Consider the following 23,773-nt stretch of genomic DNA (forward strand, 5'->3'; position numbering starts at 1 on the left):
AATTAAGACTTTATAGATGTTTTGCTATAGCCAATGCTTAGTTTGTTCCTTAAACATACTTCTACGAAAATCAAACCAAGAATAAAAAGAATGGTATATTTCTGTTTCCACGCACAGTCCTGTGCCTCTGTGTATACAGTGCACATGTATTTGTTTTTCTTTTCTACATGTGGATAGTTTCTTCTTCTATCTCTCTGTTGCCCAATGACTACCAGATAATGTGAATTATCATTGACCTCAGTATGTCTAATGGGCGAATAAGTAATGTAGATTATCCATATCATTGCATCTGCATTGATATAAAGTATAAGATTGTAGAAGAATTTACTTATAATTGAATTCAGCCCTGTTGCTCAGTTTCCTTTTAATTTGCCTTTATTTGGTACCCAGTTCTATGTATATAAGTCTGAATTTGAGTGATTTTATTTTATTTTTTTTTTATTTTTTATTTTTTTGCCACGACGCATGGCTTGTGGGACCTTAGTTCCCCGACCAGGGATCAAACCCGTGCCCCCTGCAGTGGAAGCGTGGAGTCTTAACCGCTGGACCACCAGGGAAGTCCTGAATTTGAGTGGTTTTAAAATGCTTATATAGTAAGATATTGAATGCAGTGGATTTTATTATGTCCCAAGTGCTCATGACAATTCCTACAAGTTTAATTTAAATTATATTTAACAATGTAATGGCATAGATTAAACTGCAAACTTCTATATAGTCATAATGCATGACTCTTACTGTCTTGGGTTCTTATTTTGATTAAGCTCTTGCCGTTTAAAAAATTATACTCTGTGAGAAACAGAGACATAGCTGTAGAGAACAAATGTATGGACACCAAGGGGGGGGTAAGGGGGCTGGTGGTGGTGGTGTGATGAACTGGGAGATTGGGATTGACATATACACACTAATACGTATAAAATCGATAACTAATAAGAACCTGCTGTATAAAAAAATAAATAAAATAAAAATTTTAAAAACTGTATCAACCCCCAGCAACACATTAAAAAAAAAGAAATTATACTCTGAGAAATAGGAACAGACTGTTAACTGGTTTGACGTATCTGGTGGGTTACACTTAAATCTTGCAGTGTGTTTTTAGTGAGTCTAGAATTCTAAGATAGGACTTAGTGATGACTTTTTAAAGACAGAACTCCCATAGGCAGATAGTTTGCTCCATGACAACAAAACATTTATCAGATGGAGCTGCCGGTCGCATTGGAAATATGGTAAAAAAATGAGGAAACCAAAGCCATTCTTTGTCATTACTGAAAGCAGCTGAACTAGATTCCTACCAGGTGGTGGGAAATAGTTTCATGCAAGGAAGATATTGTATGGTACTATTGTTAATATCTTATGAATAATGTGCTTAGTTTGGGCTTAGAATTTTTATTTTTGCTTCAGAACATCAGAACATCATTGTCTACCAAATTTTATTTTTATATTCATTGACATTTGGTTAAGTAAATAAAGCCAATAAACTCAGAGTTTATTCACTAAAGGCTAGAAAGGTCCCTAAATCACTTTGGGTTTAGAAGTGTGGTATTCTAAAAGGTACTTCAGTAGGTCACACACAAAGCTCATTTTGTGTTGCCATTATCATAGGATGCTTTCACATGCTTTCCTCCCTCAGTGGGTGAGTCCTTGAGAGTCTGTAAATGTGTGCTGTCAAGTTCTCAGTCCTTACTCACCAGAGTCTTTTTTGCTTCTGGGTATTTTGTTTGTAAATACTTCTATGCATAAATTTTTAAATTTAATAATATTAATATTAACAAGTTTCCTATAGTGAAATATCAGTGTCAGAAACTCATCTTAAGCCCTTCATTTTTAAAAGCAAGTCTTCTACCTATTAGGCACAGAAAAATAATTTGGAAAAGAAACTTATTTATAACTTCCTTTATTAAATTCCTCTGTTCCTGACTTCTGCTATAGCTAAAGAAATAAGATTTTACTGGAAATCAAGTGAAATTTTCAGTGATTTGATTAAATATAGTATAGTTTACATGGTCTATCTCAGCAAACAAGGCTATTCTTTAAGAAGGGTTTCTAATAAAATAGGAAGACAAATCTTTTCTTCTTACACTAGAGAGGAGATAGCATAGTAGTTAAGGGGATAGAATTAGAACTAGGCTACCAAGTTCAAATCTCATCTCTTGTGCCCAGTTTCTTCTGCTGTAAAGTGGGGATAATAATAATTCCAACCTCTTCTGGTAGTCGTGAGGATTAAATAAGTTAATGTATATAATATATGTAGAACAGTGCCTAGCATTTGGTAAGTGCTATATAAATATCGGGTATCATTTTTTTTTACATGTTGTATAGCTTATATATGTGTTATCTATTATAATTATCAGAAGTTTCCTACAGTAGACTTTCCTGCTACTTAAAATTATAATTAAGAACTTTTATACTCAACATTTAAAAAATCATGTTATAAAGTGAGAATGCTGCTCGCATTGTAAGCTGGGAAGGCTATTCCATCACCTCATCCTTCACCTCATTTCTTAGAGGAGAAAACAAATAGATGCCTGCTGTATATATCCCCCTTAATATACATACACCTGATAAATTTGTAAGTCTACTCTTATGTGTATGAATAGAGAATAGCTATGTAATAGATATATGTTTCCTATAACATTATCATAGACTATATAACATTTCTAGGAAATTAGATAGGGTTTGGCTACCTTGGGAAATAAATTTTGAACCTGAAAAACGTATTCCCTTTCCTGGATCATTTATATTTAGAAATAAAAATGAATTTTATTCACGTACTTGAAATGTCAGTAACACCAAAGCTGCATATACCTCTTGAGTTGGTTTTATGTTGACAAATCAAATATGAGGAAGGTTTAAACATTTGCACATAAACATTCATTAACATTTAAACATAAATATTTATTAACTTTCCATTTATAGCTGAATTTTTCATCTATTATAATTTATTTCTAGTGAATTTGTTTACTAGAAAATGAGCTCACAGTTATAAATAGATGATGGAAGGAGGTTAATTATCTTGATGGTGTATTAACACAAACGGGTATTTTACTACCCAACATTTTTTAAACTTCTGAGTTACAGGAATTGATAACAATAATTTGTTATTATTTTTATGTAATAACCATCTGTAACGGTATCAAGGCACTGTGCTTAGGAGATACACAATCATCACTAAGTTATGTCAGTTTTGTTTCTGTATTAGGAGAGATGTAAGATTTTCTGCACCTTTGACAATTGATAATGACCAGAAGTCCCTATTTCTTAGCTAACTTGATCATCAAAAATTGGTGTAAGGAATTCAATTTGTTTGACAAGTGGTTTCTCTTTTCCTTTTTTAGTGAATTAAACAGACCTCCAAAGAGGGTGGAGGGAAAAGGATAACGGAGATTCTATTGCCGCCATGATAAAGACAGTTTAGGGGGGAAATTGGGGAGAAATTAACCAGAAACTCAATAAGTTGGAGAAAACCATTAAAGAATATTTCTAGAAATTCTTTATTGTGAGAAGAAGGTAAAGTAGTATTTCACCCTTGTTTTACAGAAAAAGTTGTCAAAGTCTTGACCAGTTGTCAGCTGAAGTTAGCCTTTCTCAGACTTCATTGGATCCAGGTCAGTCACAAGGAGATGGAAAACAAGACACATTAAATTTAATCAGTGAAGGTAAGAAAAAAAATATCTATTTGAAAATTACTTTTTCCTGAACTATACATATTTTGGTTGCAGAGGATTGCTAAAGAATAATAGTGACATTTCTGTGAAGCATGCTAGGAATTAAGCTGCCATTATGATGAAAAATAGTCTGGTCTTGTTTTTTTCTCATGTGTTTGTAGCTAACCTTCTCGAAAGATATTCTGTAATTGTTACCTTTATTTCCTCACTTCCAGTATTTTTTACCCACTCCAGTTGGGCTTTTGTGTCTCTACCACTTATTAAAATGACTTTTATCAAGGTGATCAACCACTGCAGTAGTGCTGACATCGGTCCTCTGTCTTCATTCTTTTAAACGTCTCAGCAGCTTTTGATCCAACTGATCATTTCCTCATTCTTGAGTCACTTCTGGTACTTCATTTTCTGAGTATTCTGAAAAACTTGGGGAACAAACATAAAAGAGTTTTTTTTCCTGTTACTGCTTTCAGCTGTGTTCTAACCACCCCTCTTTCCATTGGGTTGCATCTTCCAGAACAACATATTGATCCAATTTCATAAGTTTTCAGGCCACTTTCAATTATATGATCACATTTCAGTTTCTAACACACAGTCTATTCATTTTTAAACTTCAATAAAATAGCTGGTTCAAAATCTTTTCTTCCCGTCCCCCCCTCTCCCCCAGTATAGGCTAGATCTGTTACTCTAGCACTTTGGATTGGACAACTGGTGCTGATATGATCTGATGCTCACATATTTTACCTCTCCTTCTTCCCAGTTGCACACCTGCTGGTGTGTGTGAGGGCTAGGGAAAGACAGACAGTTCCTTACCTCAGAGGAACCTGTATTCCTCTATGCCTCCTTTTCTTCTCTGTCTTCTTCATTGCAATAAATGACCACCATAGGCATTATCTTAGACACTACTCTTTCCCCTTATAACTGCAAGTCAGTTTATTAGCAAGTCCTGTCAGCCTCCCATACAACACATGCTGTATACATTGATTCATCATCTCCATTACTACAACTCTAGTCTGGGCCACCTGGATCAAGCCTCTGGGAGGGACTGCTTTCGTCTCTCATTCCTGCCTCCTCAGTCCATTCTCCATGTAGTGAACAGTGATCTTTGAAAACATAAATCAGAATCTACTGTACGCCCCCCTTAAAATTCTCCAGTCGCTCTCAGTGACAATCAGAATAAAATCCAAACTGCTTATCTTGGATGGCTTCCATCATAATCTTGTCCTTACCAGCTTCTGCCTCATATCATACCATCCTTTTGTTTGTTCTCTACACCACAGCAAACTGACCTCCAAACCCTTCTTCCAAGCTGGTTTCTGCCTCAGCTATCTTTACACTTGCTTTTCCCACTGCCCTGAAACTACTTTTTAAGGTCTTTGCATGGTAACTTCTTTATCAGGTCTCTGTACAAATATCAACTCTTTAAAGTAGTTTTCATTGGCCCCCACACCTTAATTAACCACCCATGTCAATGTCCACCCCATCCCAGGCACCTTACCATATTGCCATACATTATATTATGAGTCTTGTCTATAACTCTCCACTAAAATAGAAGCTTCATGAGGGTAGGGTATCTTATCCATATTTTCGCCAGCATATTATTAGAGTCTGACACATAATAGACAACCGTTAAATATTTGTTGATGGAATAGGTATATAAGGAATAACTATCATAGAATATGAGGAACAAGTTACAGGTAGTATAAAGTAAAAATTCAGTTAACCAGAAGTCTCAGGCAATGGGAAAATTGTGATAAGATGAATTCTGCTTCCTTTAAGATGGTTGTTGAAATGTTCTCAAAGGGCCTTAATCTGTTTTACTAGCTTAGTAAATAGTGTATATTGACTACAGATGAATCTTTTTCTTGATTATGTGGATAATAAAAATAGCATATTAGAGTGTCTTAGTGGCACTAATGTAAATGGGAGAGAGTAAACTGATTGCCATTATTTAGAATATGTATATTTTAAAAAACTAATCCATACTCTGAGTGGATTTCTTTGTGATGACTTTTCATATAAAAATACATTTACTTAGGATTTTAATCTAATTTCTAATTATATGCATTTTAATATCAATAAGACAAGATTAATAATGAATATTTTTATACTATAAAAACAGATGTGGGACTTCCCTGGCAGTCCATTGGTTTAGACTCCGCGCTTCCACTGCAGGGGGCACAGGTTCGATCCCTGGTTGGGGAACTAAGATCCTGCATGCCGCGTGTCATGGCCAAAAATAATAAAATTTGTTTAGAATAAACAAATGTATGGAGGAGGAGGGAGGGATGAATGGGTGGAACATACAGAATTTTTAGGGCCATGAAATGGCTCTGTATGATACTAAACTGGGGGATACATGTCATTATACATTTGTACAGCTCATAGAACATACAACATTAAGAGTGAACCCTAATAGGGATTCTGGGTGATAATTTTGTGTTCATGTAGGTTCATCCATTGTAACAAATGTACACTCTAGTGGGGGTGTTAATAACAGGGGAGACTATGCATGTGCGGGGGTAAGAGGTATATGAAAGCTCTCTGTACCGTCATGCTCAGTTTCTTTGTGAACCTAACTACCCTAAAAAATAAAGTATATATACATATATATATATATAAAGTACTGGCTTTAAGAATTCAAGCTGGTTCTTCAAAAAGATAAACAAAACTGATACACCTTCAGCCAGACTCATCAAGAAAAAAAGGAAGAGGCCCAAATCAGTAAAAATCAGAACTGAAAAAGAAGTTACAACTGACATCACAGAAATACAAAGGACCATAATAGATTACTATGAACAACTGTATGCCAGTAAAACGGATGACCAAGAAAAAATGGACAAATTCCTAAATGTACAATCTGCCAAGACTGAACCAGGAAGAAATAGAAAATAGATGAATTACCAGTAATGAAACTGAATCAGTAATTTAAAAACTCCCAACAAACAAAAGTCCAGGACCAGATGGATTCACAGGTGAGTTGTACCAAACATTTAGAGAAGAGTTAACACCTATCCTTCTGAAACTATTCCAGAAAACTGCAGAGGAAGGAACACTTTTGAACTTATTCTATGAGGCCAGCATCATCCTGCTACCAAAACCAGACAAAGATATCACAAAAAAGGAAAATTACAGGCCCATATCCCTGATGAACATAGTTGCAAAAATCCTCAACAAAATACTAGCAAACCAAATCCAACAATCCATTAAAAGGATCATACACCATGATCAAGTTGGATTTATCCCAGGGAAGCAAGGATTTTTCAGTATCCACAAATCAATCAATATGATACACCACGTTAACAAAATGAAGAATAAAAACCATACGATAATCTCAATAGATACAGAAGAATTTTTTAAATAAAATTCAATATCCATTTATAACAAAAACTCTCCAGAAAGCAGGCATAGTGGTAACATACCTCAACATAATAAAGGCCATATATGACAAACCCGCAGCTAACATCATACTCAGGGTGAAAAGCTGAAAGCATGTCCTCTAAGATCAGGAACAAGGCAAGGATGCCCACTCTCACCACTTTTTTTTTTTTGCTGCGTTGGGTCTTCGTTGCTGTCGCGCGCTCTTTCCAGTTGCATTGAGCGGGGGCTACTCTTCGTTGCGGTGCTCGGGCTTCTCATTGCGGTGGCTTCTCTTGCTGGGGAGCACGGGCTCTAGGCGCACGGGCTTCAGTAGTTGTGGTGCGCGGGCTCAGTAGTTGTGGCGCACGGGCTTAGTTGCTCCGCGGCATGTGGGATCTTCCCGGACCAGGGATCGAACCTGTGCCCCCTACATTGGCAGGTGGATTCTTAACCACTGAACCACCAGGGAAGTCCTCTAGAAATTTACCTTGAAGATATATACTTAAGTAGTACAACTATGTACGCACAAGGTTATTCTGCCCACTTAGTATTTGTTCACATTCTGTACTTTTCCCCGATTATCACTTTAAGGAATTTCTCTAGCTACCTCCTTTTTAAAATTTAACTTTTTATTTTGAGATAATTATAGATTCACATGCAGTTTTAATAAATAATACAGAGAGATCCATGTACCCTTCACCCAGTTTGCCTCAGGGGCAACATCTTACAAAACTGTAGAACAGTATCACATCCATGGAACTGACAGTACAATCCACTGATTTCACACAGATTTACATGTACTCAGTAGTGTGTATATTTTTAGTTCTGTGTAGTTTTACCACATGTGTAGGTCCATGTATATACCCCACCATAGTCAAGACATGGACAGTTCCATCACTACAAGGATACCTTGGGCTGCCTTTTTATAACCATACCCACCTCCTTCCCAGCCTTGCCCTATCTCTGCCCCTTCCCTAACCCATGGCAAGCACTAATCTGTTTCCTATTACTGTAATTCTGTCACGAAATTATGAAGAATATTATATAATGAAATTACGAAGAATGCTGAATAAGTCAGATAGTATATGGACTGTTTGGATTGGATTTTTTTACTCAGCATAATTCCCCTGAGATCGTTCCAAGTTGTTATGTGTATATTCATTCCTTTTTTATTGCTAAGAATATTCCATGGTATGGATGTACTATATCATTTTTGTTTTGTTTCTGAACCAGTCACTGAGGAACATTTGGGTTGGTTTACATTTGAGGGCTGTAAAGCTGCAACTATTGACTGAATGTTTGTGTCCCCCTAGATCATATGTTGAAATCAAATCTCTAGTATGATAGTATTAGAATGTGGGCTTTGGGTGGTGATTAGGTATGAGGGTGGAGGCATCATGAATGGGATTAGTGCCCTTAAAAAGAGGCCCCAGAGAGCTCCTTTACCCCTTCAGCCATGTTAGGACACAGTGAGAAGACTGCTGTCTGTGAACCAGGAAATGGACCATCACCAGACAGTGAATCTGCAAGCACCTTGATCTTGGATTTCCCAGTCTCCAGAACCGTGAGAAGTAAATTTCTATTGTTTATAAGCCCCCCAATTTATGATATTTCTGTTATAGCAGCCCAAAGGGACTAAGCTGCTATGAACATTTGTTTATAGGTTTTTGTGTGAACTTAAGTCTTCATTTCTCTGGGATAAATACCTAGGAGTACTGTTGCTAGGTTGTGTGGTAGTTGCATGTTTAGGTTTTTAAGAACCTGCCAAAATATTTTTCAGAGTGACTATACCATTTTGCATTCCCACCAGCAATATATGAGTGATTCAGTTTCTCCACATCCTTGCCATCTTTAGGTGTTGTCACAATTTTTTATTTTAACCATTGTGATAGGTATGCAGTAATATTTCACCATGGTTTTAATTTGCATTTCCCTGATGTCAGATGATGTTCATCATCTTTTCACGTGTTTATTTGCCATCTGTATCGTCTGGTGAAATATATCTTCGTGTCTTTAACCTGTTCTCTAGTTGAATTACTTTTTTTTTAACTGTTGAGTTTTAAGAGTTCAATAGATAATTCTAAAACTGATACACTCAAACTTGATGGGTAAAACTACATTTTTTCATGCTCTCGCAACATAGGTTACTCTTTCAAAAAATATTAACTCTTGAGGAAAAAAATTTTATTGGAAGTTCAGCATTTCTTTTCCTGGCCTTTTTTTATATTGCATTCCAGTAAAAATAAAATGAAACTTTTAAATTAAAAGACATTCATGACATCATCCCAATTTTATATTATGTATACCTACTTTTCTGTTTGAATGTAAGCTGGATGGTAAATTAATTAAAATTTCTTTTGTGCTTTGCTGCACTGATTAAATTTTTATAATGAACATGTCATTTTTACAAACATAATAGATGTGTTTTCCCTTCTAAAAACAAACACTGGAAGTCAAATACATCACATGTATTGTTCGAAGTGGTTAATTTAATGCTAGAACTGTAAATGATTGTTACTTTTACATATTTTACGCATTTTTAGTTAAAAGTGTTATTAACATCTCCGTATGACGAGTCTTAAGAAATAGAGATTTGATACTTACTACTTGAAAAAAAGAAATTTATCCTTGTACCCTAAAACTTGGTTCAAGCAGAAAAACCTTTTATGCCTTTATATAGTCCCTTACATTCCTCAAGGCTATATTTTAATGAATGGTATAGTAAAAAAGGTATAAAACAAAAAGCAATTCTATATTCCTACTGATTATTAAAAGAAATTCAAAAAATTTTGTAAGTTAAAATGCACCATAATTGTTGATAGGAAGGGTGAGAAGTTATCATTTTTCTCACGAAGCATGTATTAAGCCCTTCTTATGTGACAAGTATTATGCTAGAAACTACTAGCAGCTACCATATTTCATCAAATCTAATCAGATGCCTTAGGTTTTAAGATACACTCATTTTATGTACCACCAAAAAAAAAAAAAAAAGAAGGGGGGGGCGGGGAGGAAGGAATATGCCAACAATTAAATTATAACACATTGTCTCCATATCCTGTAGCACTTTTGTTTATCTTAAAAGATCTTTTAGACTTTTAAAAAACGGTTTTATTATAATTCTCACAACATAAAATTCACCATTTTATAAAATAAAATTTTTTTTAAAATTCACCAGTTTAAAGTGTACAATTCAGTGGTGTTTAGCATATTCACAGTGTTGTGTGTCCATCACCACTGTCTAATTCCAGAACATTGCCAGTAAAGAAACCCTGTTGTACCTATTAGCATTCAGTCCCAATTCCTCCCTTCCCCTCCCCTTGGGTAACTACTAATCTACTTTCTGTCTCTTTGGATTTGTCTATTCTGGACATTTCATAAAATGAAATCATACAATGTATAGCTTTTTTTTTTGGTCTGGCTTCTTTGACTTAGCATAGTATTTTCACAGTTCTTCCATGTTGCAGCATTTATCAGTGCTTCATTTCCTTTTACGGCCAGATAACATTCCATTGCATGGATATACCACAATTTGTCCATTCATCAGCTGGACATTTGGATTGTTTCCACTTTTGGGCTTTAATGAATACTGCTGCTATGAACATTCATATACAAGTTTTTGTGTGAACTATAGTTTTATTTCTCTTGGGTATATAACTAGGAACCGAATTGGCTGGATCATATGTTTAACCTTTTGAGGAACTGCCAAACTGTTTTTTGAAGTAATGGTACGTACCATTTTATAATCCCACCAGCAATTAGGGTTTGTTTCTCTATACCCACAGCAACACTTATTATTGTTTGTCTTTTAATATAGCCATCCTGGTAGGTGTGAAGTGGAATTCCATGGTTTTGATTTGCATTGCCCTAATGAATAATAATGTTGAACATCTTTTCATGGGCTTATTGGCCATTTGTATATCACCTTCAGAGAAATGTCTACTCAGATCCTTTGACCATTTGAAGATTGCATTGTTTGTCTTTTTATTGTTGAGTTGTGATAGTTCTTTGTGTATATTCTAGATGGTAGACCTTTATCAGATACACGAATTGCAAATATTTTCTCCCATTCTGAGGCATGTGTTTTCACTTTCTTGCTAGTGTTCTTTGACTCACAAAGTTTTAAGTTTTGTCAAAGCCCTATTTATCTAGTTTTTCTTTTGGTTGCTTGTGCTTTTGGTGTCACATCTAAGAAACTGTTGCCTAATCTAAGGTCATACAGGTTTATACCTATGTTTCCTTTTAAGAGTTTTATAGTTTTAGGCCTTACATTTAGGCCTGTGATCCATTTTGAGTTAATTTTTTGTATATGGTGTGAACTGAGGTTCCAATTTCATTCTTTTGTATGTGGATATTAAGTTGTCCCTGGACCATTTGTTGAAAAGACTATTCTTTCCCTCACTGAATGGTCCTAGAACTCTTGTTGAAATCCATTACCCCTACATGTATGGGTTTATTTCTGGATTCTCATTTCTATTCTCTTGGTCTGTGTGTCTGTGACAGTGCCACATTAATCTTGCTCCATACCACACTGTCTTAATTACTGTAGCTTTGTAGTAAGTTTTGAAATCAGGACATGTGAGTCCTACAAATTTGTTCTTTTCCAAGATTGTTTCAGGTATTTGGGGTCCTTTGCCTTTCCATATGATTTGAGAATCAACTTGTCATTTCTGAAAAAAAGGCAGTTAGAATTTTGATGGGGATTACATTAAATTTTTAGATCAATTTGGGAAACATTACCATCTTAACAATATTGTCTTCCAATCCATAGAAATAAGGGATGTTTTTCCATTTATTTTGACCTCGAGTTTCTTTCAACACTATTTGGTAGTTGTCAGTGTACAACTCTTGCATACTTCTGGTTAAATTTATTCCTAAGTATTTTATTTTATTCTCTTAGGTGCTATTGTAAATGGAAATGTTTCTTGATTTTATTTTCTGATTGTCCATTGCTTCTTTTAGACTTTAAGCATAGGTTTTAAAAATTAATTTCACTCCTCTGTATCTATAAAAGGGAAAATAAAAGTGAATTCAGTTGTCAAGAACTTCTTCATGTTCAGAGTCCATCTCTTCTGAACCATTTCTTAATCCAAATTGTCAGTAGCTATACTTTCCTCACAGTATCATCCTCTGTTCCAACAGTGAACCGCTTCTTAACATAGTACTCCACTGCTGTAGGGATTTTCTTTCAAATTATCAACAAGTATCCTGCACATTTTTAATGCAGACACTTTCCTATTTGCCTCAGTTTCATTTTCTTCCTCAGTTAGATCAGATGCTTCTGAAAGTTAAATAGTGTCTCTTCAAAGACCATAGGAATTCCATGATAAACTGATGTTTGACATCTTAATAGATATCCTGCATGATTCATGAATCAGTCACATCAATTGCCTATGCTTCAAAATTTTTTATCTATTCTGAGGGGTTTCTTCTGCCTTCAGTTACATGCCTGGCACATGAATGAGCAGTTCTTTTGCGTATGTCACGAAGCTTCATCATCTTCCCTGGTTTTTCTCTTTATTACAGATCTCTTCTTTTCACAAGCACTTTTATGCTGTTTTACAAGAAATTATGAATTGCACTGATTCCTGTAATGAGTATTTGTTTTACTAATATGAAACTTATATCCTGCTGTCTGTTTTCATGCTTTTCTATGAACAAACTTAATTTTAAGGGCAAATTATACTACAATGTTTTTGAAGGCGTTTTAAGCGACATATAAACAAGTAACTCAAAGTGATAACAGTACGAATACCTGTGACCAAGTTCATGTACGTTCATGCAAAAACAACTATGTCACAGCTCCCTCTTGGCTAGCTACAACCACAACACACATTGGTTCCAATATTTTGAAATTCTATTGCATAAAATGATGACCACCCATTTTCTTGACTGTTGATCTCAAAAAGGTAACGTCGTCCTTGCACCACAGTTTAATGTAACATTTTCTCTATATTTATGGGTATATGATAGTGGCTAAGTAATCTCTTTAGGCATTCCTTAAAATTAGGATATGTATTTACTTCCTCTTCATTTCTTCATTGACTCCTTTCCTCCCTACTCCAAACTCCTCTTCCTTATTATAATGTTGATGATCTCACCATTCACTTATCAGTTCTCATAATCTACTGAATCATTCATGGTTCCTCCCACCTAACATTTTGCCTTCACCAACTCCTACCAGTTTAACTTTCTGAAGATCTCTACACGTGTTCCATTCTTTGTGTCCCTTCTACTGCTAACATGGTTCAGGTAGCTGCCATAGCCTTCTTACTGGTTTCACTATATCCATTTTATTTCCCTCAAAGTCATGTTTCACAGAGTCCTCAAGTATTTAAAATACAAACTAAGCATGGAATTCCCTTATGTAAAAGTCTTCAGTGGCTCACTTCCGTCTAAGAGTACGATTAAGAATGTCGTCTCTGAATTTGAAGACTTGATTTCAAGTCACAACACAGATGTATTGTTATGATTACAACAAGATCCTTTCCAGGCTCCTTAACATCAACTCTCAAGTCTTCTGTGGCCTTTGTCTATTTTTCTAGTCTCATTTCTTGCTTGTAGCTCCCTGTACCTTGGGTGCTGATTCTTCCCTCTCTGCCTTTGTTCATGCTGTTCCTCTGCAGAGCCTTGTCTGATTTTTGCCTCCTTGGGCATGAACGTCCACTAGGGTTCAGTTTAATGGTCACTTTTTCCCTGAAACTTCCCTAATTACCCCCCAACCCATACCTTCTGATTTGGTTTGGACACTTGTCCTTTGAGCTTCCATAATGCCCTTTACTTATTATTCTTATACTTACTGCATTTGATTATAATTTTCTGTTTGTGTTTATTTCTATTATATACTAAGTTCCCTACGGGCAGGAAGTGGGTTTTATCACTTCAGGATAGAGGACACATAGAGAATACCCAGTAAATTGGGCTGAATGAATGACTTCTAATTTAATAATGTTTGTATTAGTACCATCTGAAGACTTGTATAGTCCAGACTCCATATCAAGACATTTAAAACAAAACTGATCTTTCTTGGTATAAAACAAAAATCCATTTTCTGCTCCTGATGACTAACTTATTTCTGCTAGGAACTACCACTCTCCCAGCCGTCTGGGCTAGAAAGTTTCATTGACCTTGACAAGTTCTTTCCTCCCCATATCAGTAAATTGCTTTTAAAATATCACTATTAACTCAGATTTTAACATGCTTGTTATTTATAATCGACTGTAGTAATTTTACATGCATTTAGGTCTATGCATATATGTATACATTAGCTGCTGTTGACATTGCAACAATATTGAAGAATATTTTGGAATAATCACCTGTCATCCTCTACCTTAATACAGCTTTGCTTATTTCCTTTTATAAGCGTAGTTGCATAGCTGCAGTCACAATGAACATAACCATTTTGGATCCTTATGCACCTTTTTAAAATTTTTTATTTTTAAATGAAGTGTTGGAATGAAGCTTGTTTTTGGGTCCCTTGAGGGCGCCACACTGCCCTGCAGGCTCCATAGGATCAGTATTTTCAGAGGTCAGCTGTAGGTCTTTGAAGGCTGGGATCTGTAGATCCCCCCGTGCTTTCCTGGCTATGCCACTCAGCTCTGCTGTATGGTTTGTTTCCTTAAGGCATAGCTGAGGACTTAATGTACCTTGCCTTCTTTCCCCACTCCAACTTTTTGTTTTGGGTAATTTCAAACCTACAGAAAAAGTGAAAGAAAAGGAGAATGAACACCTATATATGCTTTACCTAGATTTGCCAATCGTTAACATGTTACCACACTGCTTTATCTTGCTCATGTGGGCACATGCTCCCTCCGTTTACTCATGTATGTGTGTTTTCTGTTTTGCTCAACCATCTGAAAGTAAATTGCAGATACCATGACACTTTATCTCTCAATACATCAGCATGTATCTCCTAGGGATAAGGATGTTTTCTTACAAAGCCACACCATTATGACCTCAGGAAATATAACCTTAGTACAATATTACCTGATAAGTATTGAATGTTATGATTTCTCCACTTTTCCAGTAATATCCTAGGTTTTTTTTTTTCGGTCCAGTCCAGTCAGGGATCCCACAGTGCATTTAGTTTTCAATCTCTTTGGTGTCCTTTCATCTAGCAGAGCACCCCCAACTTTTCTTTTTCTCTCACTTGACATTTATATATTTTAAGCACCCAAGCCAGTTGTTTTGTTAAATGGCTGACAATTTAGATTTCTCTGATTGTTCATTGCTATCATATTCAGGTAAAACATATTTGGCAAGAATACAACATAAATAATTATCTTTTTCAGTGTGTCTCATCAGGAGGTCACTGTCCTTTTTGGACACTGAGAGACCCTTATGAAAAAGATGACCCCTGTGTCCTTTTGACATCCTGGTAGTCTGTCACAGCTTCCTTGCTCTGTGTAAAACAAGATGTTCTGAGTTGCTTTGGTATGTTTCATGCCCATACCCAGGATCAGCTATTTCTCCAAGAAGTCCTGTTTCCTTACACTAGAAAATGATGTTAGAGAACATAATCTGGGCCATAGGGGTGCCTGTTGTGATTGAATTGGTCATTGTTTCTAACCCTCTTCACCAGAGAGTTAGGAATTTTTTTTAAAGAAAAATGTACCTTAAATTTATCTTATTTTGTACTTCACACATAAGAGTCAAGGTTTCCATGTACTTGATTTTGTATTTTTATATCTTATGATGAGAATATTGGTTCCTAATTTATAGGAACATAATTGCTTATTTGCTTTTTCCTATTATATGTTTTAATTTCAAGCTAATAGAATCTATATTACTAAGATAGGGTAAGTTAAAATAGCTTAAGATTTGTTTTTAATTATTTTATCTTGAGAATATATCCCAGAGTCAAAGTACTATGCTTAAACTTCACCTCAACTCTGTTCACTTCTACTTTCGTAAGTAACCATTTTTATTTTTAGATTATCTTTCTGTTGATCTTTAAAACATATGCAAATTCAAATAAATTCATATTCCTTTTTAAGATAAAAGGTAACATACTATGCACTATTTCGCACTTTGCTTTTTCCACTAAATAGTATATCCTGGAAATCACAACACAGCAGTACATAGAGATCTTTCTCGTTCTCTTCTACAGCTGCATATTACTCCACTGTGTAACTATGTTAGACATTTAGATTTAGTCTTTTGCAATTACTGTGTTATAATCTTTATATTTTAAAAATATGTGTAACCTAAGTATATACTCTCAAAGAACTGAAAACAGGATTCAAACAGATACTTGTGTGCCAGTGTTTACATCAGCATTATTTCCAGTAGTCAAAAGGTGGAAACAACCCAAATGTCCATACAGATGAATGGAGAAACAAAATGTAGTACATACATACAATGGAATATTACTCAGCCATAGAAAAGGGATGAAGTTCTGATACATACAACACGGATGAACCTTAAAAAACATTATGCTAAGTGAAATGAGCCAGACACAAAAGGGCAAATGCTGTATGATTCCACTTATAAGAATAAATCTAGGATGGGCAAATTTATAGACAAAGTAGATTAGAGGTTTCCAGAGACTGAGGGGAAGGGGAGAATGTAGAGTTACTGTTTAAAGAGGGTAAGGATTTTTTGTTTGGGCTGGTGAAAATTTTTGGAAATAGTGGTTGGTGATGGTTGCACAATACTATGAATGTAATTAATGCCATTGAATTGTACACTTAAAATGACTAAAATGGTAAATTGTATGTGACATATATATTTACAATAAAGAAAATAGTTATATATACATACATATGTATATGTAATTAGTAGTAAATCTCTTTAAAACATTACAGGTCAATAATTAATTAGAAATTTGGGAGAGACTATCCAAAGCAGTTGCGTTCCTGGAGCATTTAGCAAGAACTCTAGAGCTCATTTTGGCCTGAAATAGGTCTCTAAGCTTAGACATTAAAAGGGTTCTTGAAACATCTATATCTTTTGATCCTGACATAAGATGATAAAACATTTGAAACCTGAATGTGACAATTACTCTTCCATATCTTTTCCTAACACCGTTGTATTTTCCTGTATTTTTTAGTCAGCAAAACTATGAAGTTAACGTTGTCATCTTTTGGTACCTGTTCTTATTTTACAAAGAATAGGCTCAGAGAAGATGCCTTTCCCCAGGTCACATAGCTGTAAAGAACACAGGAGTTCTTTCGTGTCCCAGTGCAGTTCTTACTGAATTATCATTAATTACATAATTATTTAATGAGTGTCTACTGTGTGCTAGCACTGGGAATATAATAATGAACACAACAAATTCCATGTCCTTTCTCAGAGCCTATAGTTTAATAAAGGAGAGCGCCCCACAGTTATCATACAGTATGACAAGGTGGGTTAAAGTATTAATACGACAACTATGAGAACGGTGCAGAGGGACTGTTTGAAACAATGTATAATATTCAGAAATATCTGATATCTGGTTCAGTTTATACTTCTATAACCACGTGAGTAAAACCTAAGCTTTCCATCTTCTTTGGAAAACCGCTAGTTTTCAAAGACCTTATTAGCCTTTCACAGCCTCAAACCAGCCACTTATCGCTAGTATTTGCACTGTGGGTTGAAACTTACTCAGCTCTGGAAAGAACTTGTTTTCCCCGGCTGTGGAAACAGATCTGCCATTCCGCCTTCATGGGCCTACTGAAGTCCAGCACTGTGTAACAGTACTCCTGATGCAGAGTAGGTGCTGAATAAATGTTTATTCAGTAAGTGAATAAAGACTTCCCAGATCAAGCCCTCCAACTGAATTGAAGCAATTCTGCTTCTGCTATATTACGTTACCTGCATACGGATTTCCTGGTATTCCTGTGGCCTGGACACTGGTATTGTTACTTTATTTTTTGTTATTCTTTACTAATTGAGTATGATCATATTCTCCAAAAAAAGGTCAACTTTCTTGTTCCAAAACATCTCAAACTTCCATATCTAGAACTTTTACAAGAAGCACAAATATTCCCTCTGTAATGTTTTATAAGGGTACCATTGAAACTACTGAAAGATCAAACATGTTAACATATAGGTGTTTGATTTTATAGTTAGATATGTTTGTACCATTTTGTAGAGTATGCAAGGTTTTAATGGTTTTAGGATCTTTTTGGTATTATGCTTCAAGGGAAATTAAACATTTGTTATTTTATCCTAATTTTCAGGTAAAGAAGATACTCCCTCATTACTTGGTCTCTGTGGGTCTCTGACATCAGTGGCAAGTTACAAATCTCTAACAAGCCTAAAATCTAATGACTACCTTGCAAGTCCTACAACAGAGATGACAAGTCCAGGTCTAACTCCATCCTGAAAAATTTTATGTAAAAGCCAAAAGTTTTTATGTTGCAAATGTTCTATTTATGTAAGTTTGACTGCTGGGAAAACATCTGGAATTTTATATTGTTCTGGCACATGTCTGGAATTGTCGCTTATATTAGAGAATTCAGTCCACTCCATGTAAACTTCTGAGTGAAAAAAAAATGACTCTGCCACTTTTCATTTTAAAATTCCTATATTTGTCACTGAGGAAGTTTAAAAATGAATAGGCTTAAAAAAAACTTTCAGAGATCCTCTAAGTTAATAATCCATGGCAAATTGTACATATTTATTATTCAGCTGATTTTCATATATTTAAATGTATCATAATTGCCAGAGACCGAGTTCAAGGCTTAAGCTAAGTATTTTCTTTTCCTCTTTTATTCAGTGATTAAATTTTCTAAGAATGAGTTACTTCATTTTTCATGAATTTCTTCCCAGGTTCTGATATTTAAATGCCTTGTCTTTAAAGTGAAGAGAAAGGTTCTTAGCTGCAGTTTCACAGTGGCTTTTTCAGTTTTTCTTTAACAGTTATCATTTGGCATCAACCTAACATTCCACTTAACATTTTATAAATTTTGTAGGATGTGTCGTTAGGCAGTTACTAAATTTGTTAGGGTCACAGGGGAAGTATTTTACAGTATTTTAGACCATTAAGGTAAAGTGAATACATTTGTTTTTGTTTTTCCAAGATTTTCTTAAAAGTTTATCAATTTCAAAATTGATAAGTTTATGTCTCATAAACTGGAAACATTTTAAAATGTAGAACAGATGTTGAAAAAGTATTTAATTGGGAAAGAGTTCAAGTTCATTTAAGGATCTGAGACGCTTTTAAAGTCAGGATCAGTAGGCTAATCACCATACTTAACAGTATGTCTGACGTCCAGTGCTGTTTTTCTGCCTCGTATGCAAGAGTGAATTGTGTCATACGTGCTTTACAGCTTCTGTCATTAATCATACCATAGTCTCATTTTTAAGTTGATGTTAATGTTAAAAAATTACTCCACTTCTACAGGTAAAAAATTAGTTTTCTTTTTTTAAAAAGCCATGAGCCGTCTTTTAAATTTTTGCAAATTTTGGAACAACTGTACATTTGTCCCTAAAAACTCCACCATATTGAAAGAGAAAAGGTATGAAGTATATTTTCTATAGTAAGTAATATGAGGAAAACATGATCAGCTGTGCCAAAGAAGTTTTATACATTGTTTACATGAAGAGGCTACTACAGTACTTATTGGGGACTTCATATGCTATATTTATTTGTTAATAAAACATTACATTCAAACTTAGTAACTTCAACATATAGAATGTTCCTCCTAAAATATTGTATTGAGAGGAGACAAGCAGCACTTGTTATAGTCATTCTTTGTATTAGAAATGTGGGAGTGTCGTGGTTCTCTGAAATATTTAGAGCTTTACGCTCGTCATTTGGAATTTAAGATAATAAATAGTGACAAGGCTAGTCTTATATGTTAAGACCATTCAAACAGTGTCATTTCAGGGACAAAGGCAGCCTGAAATCCCTTAAAATAAATTATCTTAGATGTACCAGAACATGTTCAGAGCTTTATTCCTTTAGCGTGAGGCTTTAGTACTTGCAGTAATGCAAATATTGAGAAATGGTACCTTTATTCTGTACACATTATTGTGAGTGAGAGGTATCTAAAGCAATTTGTAATCAGCATGGGGGAACAGAAGGAAGGTTTAAATGAGGACAGTGGAAACCTTGGGAGGAGGGAACGAGAGAACGGTCGAGGGGAATTTCAAAAATTTTAGGCTAGCCTTAAGCGCTATTGCTGCTTTCCTAACAGCTATCAGAACGTTTAAATGCTTTCACTCATGGTCCACTCTCAAATGTCATTTATTATCCTTCAGTAATTAAAAAAAAAAAGTCATTGTTAAATTTTTTCCATACATTTTTATAATATAGAAAGGAAATACAAGGTTCCATAATTGATCAAATTTTTCAGATTTGCCTAATGTGTACAATAACTTGTGCGTCTTAACATGCTGCTAAATGCAGATTTAAACATGACATCTGAGGATAGTGACTTTTTCTCCTTTCTTGGAGCTCTTGGTATAAAATTCATCTGCTAATGTGACTTCAGGTTTCTACACAGTTCATTTCACACTAGTTATAGAGGTAGCTTGTTAATGTTTGCACGAGGTATGTCTCAATCTTTAATTTTAGGTGGTAATGTTTCTTGTTCACACACCCTCCCCTAAATAGAATGCTGAACTATATGCTACTATTTCCATGTGTATTTTGTTGCCTTGATGTACGATACTTGTTGCATGTATATTAAACTTTTGTACCATGCAGTAGTAGTCTTATTTTTTCCATGACAAAAAGTTACTTTATTCAAGGTGTACAGTGAACTTTCGTTTCAACAAATGTGTAAGTGTATATTAACACCTAAAATACTAATATGGAAATGGTTTCGGAGAAATCCTCATTTCGCATCAAATTAAATACTTTTTATTTTTTTGAAAATGACATGATATGCTTTAAAGCTGACAACATCTGCCGAAGTGGTACGGTACAGTAGTGGTTTTGGCAGTGTTCTGATTTTATTATGTAACAACCATGTTTGTTTTCTCACCTGTAAAATGGAAACATCACCATCTTCTCAGCACCTGCCTGATGGCATCAGGATGTCAACATTAAATAACATCATATGTATAAGTTCGTAAGTGGTAAGTACCAAATACAGACTACTATTATGATTGACAGAAACCTTAAAAATGCAAGTAGACTCAGCTGGTTTTTATTTAAGTCATCTTTATTAGATTTACATACAAGTTTTCAAGTGGTTAAAAATGTTTCTCAAATTTACAACTTATGTAAATTCTTTGTTAAATTTCCTATTGTTGGTTACAATTTCTAGTTTTGATAAACTAATACATTGGATTACCTTGGAAATGTCACATGACTGCTTTGAACATCAGGGCTCCTTATTTTTTTTTAAACTAATCCACTTTGCTCTTCTGTAAGCAAAGCACCTTGTATTTTGCTTTAGCATTTGTTTTACTTCACTGATAGGAGAGAGAAGGTAAAATTATACCAATGCCACAGTGGTACCTTTTAAAAATATATTTTAATCCAAACCAAAACTTTTGTTTTTAAATAGATCACCTTATTATAAGTCCCCTTTTTCATACTGCCAGTTATTTTTCTAAAACCCAACTAAAACCAAAGTTTCACTACACAGCACTTGGCCTTAACACGTGACCCATCCCGGTGTTTTCTATTCTATGCTGTGCTAAACTGTGCTATCCTATTTTCTTTCAGTTAAAAGAAAATACTGGTCTTGGGGGAAAAACAAAACAGAACACAACTCTAACTTTTAAAGCTGTGCCAAAAATACTTACTTGGCTCCCTCTTGCTTCTTGTTCCTCCTTTGGCAGACAAGGCCCCTTGGACTCCATTTCCAATCTTATCTCCTACCACATGGCCATGTATACTCTCTGCTCAAGCCACTGGCGCTAAATACCACTGCCTGATTGAAGACTCCCAACCTCCAGGTACGTTTAATTGGATCGCATGTCCTAATCTTAGAAGCATTTCCTGACTAGTCCCTCCGCCACAGGCTGAGGGGAGAATTCTTCAGCTTTTCCATCACTCCTTTTGCATACTTGTAGCAATCACAGCTGAAACCTGAAGGCCAGTGAGAGTATTTGAAATGTCATCTTATCTCCAGTGCTTTTTATACTGCCTACCACATAAAAGGTCTCAGTAAGTGTTGAATGATAGATTAAAATATAACAGCAGTAATTTATTTTTAAAAGTTCATTTTGGAAAAAAATTTTAAAGTGATACACTAAACTTTTCCACATCCCTGTAATTTGTGCCCCAGAAAAAAAGAGGTTAGGATTTAAAGTAGTCAAATGTGGCTAAATAAGCATAGTGAATAGTCTTCCTAGAAATAAAGAAAATTTTACTTTAATTCCATATTACTTTTTTTAAAAGTCAAACGTGTATTATATGAAAGGTAGCAAACATGTAATACTTGCCTAAGACATTTTTCTTAAAAAATTTAAATGTGTATGTTAGAAGTTAACATTAACAGAATGAAACTGTTTCCTTTCAGAAACATTACCAAGAACACAATTTGTAACCAAATGCTTTTCAGTTGCTACTATTAATGCTTCTGGACCACTTAAGTATAGAGAAAGCTTCAGTTCAGCCTTCTTTTCATTCAGATACATTGCACGTAATGTATGTTAGAAAAACTGTAGGGCATTAGATTTATTTAAGTTATTCTAGTCATAAAGTAAGCATTTTTCACAAGTGCAGTCCGTAGTGGGGTGGGGGGAGGATGAAAATTTCCCTTCCGTTGTTTATAAGTGACATTAAGTTGAAATATGTGACCGCTTTTTGAGAGCATTTCAAAACCTAAATTTTTTTTGCCTTTTTCTACCAGTTATCAAAAAGAAGCATAGCAGAACCAAGGTAAATTTAAATTTAATACTGTTAAACATCAGTGTTCAAGATAAACTTTCATGTGTGTGTGTTTTATATATATATGTGTGTAGTATAGCATTAACATAATGATTTTATATGAAAATATTTAGCTAGAAGCACAGTGATATTTTAAGAAAGCACAAAATATTTTAATGAAAATATAAGTCAAAGTTATAAATATTTACATTTTTATGGATATATATGTTGCAAACTTAAAGTAAATCAACAGAGGATAAAATAAACACAAAAGGTTAAATACAAACCCTACAGAGTTTATTTCTGGTGAAACATAAACAGTTTTCTACTATATTAGAAAATACATTAATTCCTCTTCCAACACTAGAGATTTGTCACTTAAATATATTACTCTATTTTAGGGAAAAATATGCTTCACATTTTCATAAAATTCACATAGACTGCAATAAAGTGCTTTTTCTCACAGGATACAGATCTTGAGAAAAACAAAAATATTAAAAAAATATTGTTTGTCTTGAAATCATATCCTTTTTATTTCATTCTTACATTCATTAACTAAATTATTTAGGCATTAGCCTCCAGTGACCAAAAGCTCTTTCTTCAAGGAAACTGCTGCCTGTTCAGTTCTTGGTCTAGCATACTAATGTGAGATGTGTAAAATCAAGGGACACTTTGGAAATATTCTGTGACTGATATTGTAGTAATAGTCTCAATTTTGTTAGAACAAGCCAATAGAAATGACCTAGAGAACTCCACAAGTGGTGATACTTACATTACAGGACAGCTGAAACCAGAGGCCCTTCCTGTGCTGAAACAGCATTTTTACTGGTCTGAATACAATGTGGTTTTCCACTGCACACCCAAGTTTGACTGAAGTGAACATCTGATACAGGCAGTAAAAGCTCCCTCTCTCTTGCAGAGACAGTAGATAACACAGGGTCTTTAGTCATCAAAAATAGCAGCATCAATATCATACAAATTATTTTTGGTTCATGAAGATAAA

At 34.8% G+C, this 23,773-nt stretch overlaps 1 protein-coding gene and 1 pseudogene across 8 annotated transcripts in view; one reads left to right on the top strand and one right to left on the bottom strand.

Moving 5' to 3' along the window:
• RUNDC3B (RUN domain containing 3B) overlaps positions 1 to 20,668 on the top strand; it is a 152,227-nt gene extending 131,559 nt beyond the window's left edge. For 3 of the 7 annotated variants that reach the window (XM_082472508.1, XM_082472512.1, XM_082472510.1), the window contains 2 exons: positions 3,535 to 3,653; positions 8,471 to 18,170. In XM_082472508.1, the coding sequence (XP_082328634.1) occupies positions 3,535 to 3,653; positions 8,471 to 8,655 (304 nt within the window). In that variant the 3' untranslated portion in view covers positions 8,656 to 18,170. The other 4 variants (XM_082472509.1, XM_082472513.1, XM_082472511.1 and 1 more) reach the window with 4 other exon arrangements.
• Positions 1 to 23,773, bottom strand: part of LOC309665790 (sugar phosphate exchanger 3 pseudogene) — a 306,970-nt pseudogene that overhangs the window by 99,650 nt on the left and 183,547 nt on the right. The window lies entirely within an intron of this gene.

The sequence above is a fragment of the Balaenoptera physalus genome (assembly GCF_965194825.1).
Source record: "Balaenoptera physalus genome assembly, chromosome: 8".
Classification (NCBI taxonomy): domain Eukaryota; kingdom Metazoa; phylum Chordata; class Mammalia; order Artiodactyla; family Balaenopteridae; genus Balaenoptera; species Balaenoptera physalus.